This window comes from Lutjanus erythropterus, chromosome 7 (genome assembly GCF_056507025.1).
Source record: "Lutjanus erythropterus isolate fLutEry1 chromosome 7, fLutEry1.hap2, whole genome shotgun sequence".
NCBI lineage: Eukaryota > Metazoa > Chordata > Actinopteri > Lutjaniformes > Lutjanidae > Lutjanus > Lutjanus erythropterus.
Genome location: NC_139323.1, coordinates 26,068,192 through 26,074,191, shown reverse-complemented (window position 1 = coordinate 26,074,191; position 6,000 = coordinate 26,068,192). Strand labels below are relative to the sequence as shown.

Genomic DNA, 6,000 nt, shown 5'->3' with positions numbered 1-6,000 from the left:
AAAAAGGGACTTTAATAATTGCATATTCAAACTTCTGGGCTCTCATACATAGATAAAACAGCGTTTCATGTTGTACAATGCAGGATAGAAATCAATATAATTTTTTCCTCTCTCATTATTATGCACATCATTATGTCTGCCATTTTCCACAGTCAACAATCACCTCAACACTTGATTCCTAACTGACATTTAAGGGGTCTGTACAAGAGATCACAAAAAATGAACATAATTCTTCTATGACAATTTGTAGCCTCAGATAATTGCACAAAATGTCACATAATTGTGGAAAAAGTCAAAACAACACGCAGCCCACACAGCATTATGTGCACCGGCTCTGACATAAAGTGCATTTTTGCTAAGTTCTGAGTCATTTCCTTCAATGCCAAATGGTAAACAGTGCAATTTCCAGCTACCCTGCTGAGAGCTGTCACTCTGCCTCAACTGGTGTTATATTAAAATGCTTCGTAAATTAGCATTACCTGAGGCATAAACCGTACAAGAACTGACTGTGGGCTTCAGCAGCAGCAGCAGCAGACATTAATTAGAGCAAATATGTGTCATACTTGGACATATTATGTGTAATACATTTCTACAACCGCAGCCAAGTGTAACATTGACCCCTTGTTAGGTCCGTGGACGCGTTTCCACTCCCACACGGCATTACAGCCAACATCTTACCAGATTTCTGTAGTGCAGGGCTTTTTAATGGTGCCAGGACTATAGTGCTCATTCAATAATATACTAAGTGGACAATGCTGTGAACCAGTGTCATTTTCGAACCTTTATTAGTGTTACAACCACACAGAGGAACATTTACAATGCAATTTTCCTACCTGAGTTTCTCATCTTTGAATCACATGGAAAGATTTGGCTTCTCTAACACATATGGTGAAATGAGTTCTCTCTACTCTGCAGCGATGGAAGAAAAAAAGCAGAACAAAAAGCAAATAAATCCCCCAGAAAACAAATTCACCAATTTACCTCTCAAGGTGCTCGGGACTTACTTATAACCTGAGTCAAAAGTGTATTTTGTCCATATAGCAAAATAATTCAACCTGTTTTTTCTCAAATAGTACCAAAAACACAAACCATTAAAAAGCAACTGGCATTTGACAAAAAATCTCACATTTATTTTATTTGTTAAACAAGTGTTGAACTTTACATCAGTCTTAAGTGATGAGCCCCTTGGTAACATGTTTACATAGAAAACATGAGCTACAGTACAGCATGTATACCAGTGCTGGAAAATATTCACACATTTCCCATTTATTTTTTGGAAAGATTTCAATAAATAAAATGTCCAAACCCAGGAGGAAGAACTACATTTATGATAGAAACTTTATTGTCAAAAGTCGCTTTCATTTGAGCTCACCCCATCGCTCTGCCATGACCGTTAAAAAGATCTATTTCATTCATAATTACACAAAAAAACTGTGCAATGCATAAATCACTTTAACTGGGTTTTTGCATTCCCATTCTACTAAAGTAATGATGCTTTGGCAAAATCATATATTTCAAAGGGCGATATCAATGAAACTCAATAAGCAAAAAACACTGTTCACAAGTGGAAAAAAGTGATAATGCATCTTTGTAATTTGTTGAATCCTCCTTTCTTTTCATTAGCCTTTATACGTTCAAACATACTACCATGAATGAAGTGTTGGAACCATAAACACACTGTATAACATATGTGCAACTTCTACACAATAGTCTCTCAAACGTTAAATTTTGCAATTAAAAGGTTTCTTCATATTTACGTTTTCCCATGATTTTTTATTTTACACTAGCAATACAACAAAATATATATTTGAGCCATTTTCCTTGACAACAGTTCAATGTACAGTTGAGAAAATATAAGGCCAGGGGCTTGATTGCTAGTGGTTATACAATCCAAACTTCATGGTGATGGAGACTCTGGGCAGCCAGGACCTTATATTCCTTTTCTAACAGTCTGATCAGGAACATTTTACAAACAGAGTCCACGTCCTGGTCCAGGGGTGTTGTTTCGTTTACAATTAAAAAAAAAAAAAAAAACAGGCTTCAACGAGGATGTTGGGGAGTGTATGTACAACCTTTTGACCGGGAAATTGCTGATCTGATGTAGCCAGTAATGTTTTTTTTTTTTTTTTTTTATCTTTTTTAAAATTTTCGTACCTTAAATTTTCTCAATTATTCAACAGCAGCAGCACATTTAAATACATAGTTGGCTTGTCTCTTAAAATTGAAATTCGACTCTGCATTTTATGTACAGTCTCACTGAAACTCTGCACTGCCGTCGCTGTGCACCAAGTCTGTTGGTCTGCAGGTAGGGAGGGTAAGAAGAGTGGCATGTTTGGGTAGGAGGAGATGGCAATGCAGCTGGAGGAGGAGGAGGAGGAGGAGGAGGAGGAGGGTTTGTAAATGTGTATATGACGGGGCATCTAGGCTCTCTTCAAAAATAAAACAAACACTTCCCTTCCCTTCACTAGTGTGTCCTCCAGGAGGTCAGGGCTGCAGAAGGGCAGGAAGAGGTTTGGGGATGATTTAAATACATTTAAAGGCTTGTCACTAACTGCATCTGTCCTTCCCGTACATCGCCCTCAGGGATGCAGCCCTCTGTGGTGATGGGAATAATGTAACCATCGCTGCTCCCTCGGCCTATCTGGTAATAGGCTTGGAGCTGGTGACCAGCCCCTAAATTAGGCATGCTCTTGTAGTAAACGTCCTCATTCTCACTCCTCTTGGAGGGGGACAGGTCCTCCACCACCTCGGGGCTGCTCTCGGGATAAGGAGAGTCCCTCAGATTAGGCATACTAGTGTACAAGGAGTCTCTGTTTGGGGACTGCAGACTGTCGTCGGGGTTGGTGGGCGTCAGCTCGCTGACAAACGTGTCGACTCCCCCGTCCGTCCTCACCTTCTTCTGGGGCGCATACAGAAGCGAGTGAGTCCGCTGGGGGATGAGCGGCGCCTCCAGCTCCTGCTGATGGTGCAGCTCGAGGCCCACTGTGTCGCCCACATGCACCAAAGACGAAGCGTCGGCGACGATGGCGTCGTCTTCGCTGCTGCTGCCGCCTACCACCGTCACCTTCGGCGGAGCCCGCTCCGTGTGGTGGTGATGGTGGTACTGCGGGGGCTGCTGGTGGTGGGGCGGGTGGTGTAAACTGGGGTGCTGCTGCTGTTGTTGTTGGTGGCTTTTGTTACAGGCACGCAGGTTGTTGTGTACTAACTCGGAGATGATCATTTTCTCGAAGGCAGCATCGTCCAGACTGAGGCCGCAGTCTACTACCTGCACACTGTCGCCAAAGTCCCCATTGCGGAGTGAGTAGCTATTGTTAAAATTACCATTTAGCGGTAGAGTATCCATTGCACTTGTATCCCTCACCGCATTGTTCAGTGAGTGCCCTGCAAAGAGAGGAACATGTGAGGGGATTTTACATTAGTCAACACCGATAACCATCAAATAAATAAGGTTTAATGCTGTTTAGGATGCAGTTTCACATAGAAGACTCAAGTCAAATTAAGCCATGCCGTAAATCTGTTAGTTAGGCACAATCCTTACAGCATACATACAGCATGCATTATTTGCTATGAGAAATCATTTTACTTTCTCATATATACATTTTGACTTTCCCTTTTGAAAATTGCTTCATAATAAGCAGAGCATTGTGCATTTTTAGTCTGCCACAAACGTGACAAAGCAATGAAAAAGATCCCAAACAACATTAAAAAAAACAAACTGAAACAGTAATCACCATCACAACACACCGGGCAAAAAAGTAGATGTCCACAAGTATGAAGCCACAAACGGGCAAAGCTACAACACTTACAGGTTTTCTAGCAACTAAATAGGTTGGATGTGCCAAAGGGAAAGAAAAAGACAGAGATGGGAAAAGATGACATAGACAGAAAAGGGAAAGTAGTCATGTATCAACATGGGACAGCCATCTTTGTTCTCACTACAAGGGGAGCCCACAAGCAGCACTCCACCATCACCACACACAGCAGGTGAAAAGACTCACTTTGGACAACTCACATCATGTCTGTCTGCTCAGGCTATCTGGTCTAAGAGCAGCTGATGTACAAAAGAAAGTAAAATGATTTATTGTAACATGAAGAAGAATCACTCAAAAGAACAACAAAAACGTAAAGTAAAAGTCTTAACTGCAACTTAGCAAGAGCAAGGGTTCAGCAAATGAAACAAACAAGCATTAAATAGCTTTTACTTTAAAGAATTAAATGCCAACAGCTACATTTTTGTAGATTCTTTTGTTTTGTTTTTTTTTGTTTGTATTGGTACACTTTCTGTCCATTAATGGGCAGCTTGTGTACCCAAAGCTGGCAAAGGTCAGAGCTCGCCCGCAGCCCAGCACTTGGCATCCGTCACAGTGACAGTTCCCAGCGAGACCCCGGTCACTAGCAGAACAGCTCAAGAATAACACAGCCGCTGCAGAGGTCAGACGCAGTCATGTTAGGAATTTCTCAAAGCATGGAGGTCATGGAGAACGGCAGCGAAAAGGATAAATATTAGTTATGCCATGATTGAGAGAGGAGATAACAGAAAAATGTGCCTCCTCGTAGAACAACAGATGTAAAAAATTAAGATAAAGACTAATGGGATAGTTTACAGCAACGTTTGTCTTTGCCAAAAAAAAAGGGGGAGTCATTATGATTTTTGGAGGCAGGTTTAAAGTGCAGTTTTTGTAAATTAGTGGAGATGACAAGAAGGTTATAAAAAGAGAGAATAAGGTAAAATTAAACAGCTGCTACCATGACATCCATGTGTTTTTGCCTGCTAGGAGGCAATTTAGTGTCCAGACAGGTGTTGTCTGGAAAGGTGTGAGGGGAATACTACTGGACACTGAGACTGCCGAATGCCACAGAAGGACAGACACTTTGGGAGGAAAAGAAAAGAAAAAAGAAAGAAAAACAGAAAAAAAAAAGAAACCTCTCTGATAAATGCTCCTTTCTGCCAGATAAAAAAGCAACACATTTTTGGTCGGTTAAAATCACAAATTAAGCAGAAGAGAGAGAAGCAGAGTAATGGGCATTTGCGATAAAGCTGTCAGATCCGCAAGATTACTTCAAATGGCGTGAGAAATCTTTTATTTCTTTCTCGGATTGGAGTAGAATTTGGGGTGGATAATTTTGTGAACCACTTGCTCACTGAGTGTGTGTTAATGGCCTAAAGTAAACCAGTGATTGTGCCAGGGTTTTGGTTGTTTTTTAATAAGCATGCTGAAAAAAATTTACATTTGATAGGCAAAGTTAAGTTTTACTCCCATACTTGTCTCTCTGTAGGTCACTAGAGGGAAGCACAGGGGAGAAGCACAAAACATCACAAAAGATGCCATTTCATTTTCAAAATAGATAGCACACATAATCGCAGCACAGTCTAAACAGTGTGAGATACACTTAAAAGCCATGTGCAATTGAGATATAGTGATTTTCTTTAAGTTCTTATGGGTATCAGCTTTTACCAAATATATCCATACACAGACAACTTAATACAAATGGTGCATTAAGTAAATCTGTCTTAAGCAACATAGTTTTTGCAGCTGCACTTTATTTTACAGTACATTGAAAGACGTTACACGCCTTGCTTTGTATCAAATTAGACAAAACTAGGGACACATTTCACTAAAAACAGTCTAATAACAAAGTCTAATAACAGTCTAACAGTGGGAAAAAAATACACTTCAGTTTACAGGAACGTTTTGTTATAATGTGCCCCTAATTAACCCTCTAATAAAATCTAATATGGGTCTAACAGTGGGAAAATATACACTTCACATTCCTAATTTACTCTCTAAGAAAGTCTAATAATGACATGACACTGGGAAATATTACATTTTAGTTTGCAGTACAGTTTTGTTCACAAGTGTCCCTAATTATCCTCTAAAAAAAGTCTAACATAATTTCTAGTTTTTTTCTAATTTGTTACAGTGTGTTGTTTGATATGTCTTATGAGTGTACTGTAAAATAAAGTGCAACTGATTGTGCTTGCAGCTGAACACGTTTTAA

General features: G+C 40.1%; 1 protein-coding gene across 20 annotated transcripts in view; it reads right to left on the bottom strand.

Moving 5' to 3' along the window:
• Nucleotides 1-768: 768 nt before the first annotated feature.
• adgrl2a (adhesion G protein-coupled receptor L2a) overlaps nucleotides 769-6,000 on the bottom strand; it is a 126,828-nt gene continuing 121,596 nt past the window's right edge. For 8 of the 20 annotated variants that reach the window (XM_084723317.1, XM_084723325.1, XM_084723336.1 and 5 more), the window contains one exon: nucleotides 769-3,381. In XM_084723317.1, coding sequence (XP_084579443.1) covers nucleotides 2,534-3,381 — 848 coding nt within the window. In that variant the 3' untranslated portion in view covers nucleotides 769-2,533. Of the gene's footprint in view, nucleotides 3,382-3,998; nucleotides 4,052-5,229; nucleotides 5,282-6,000 lie in introns of all 20 variants that reach the window. The other 12 variants (XM_084723335.1, XM_084723316.1, XM_084723324.1 and 9 more) reach the window with 6 other exon arrangements.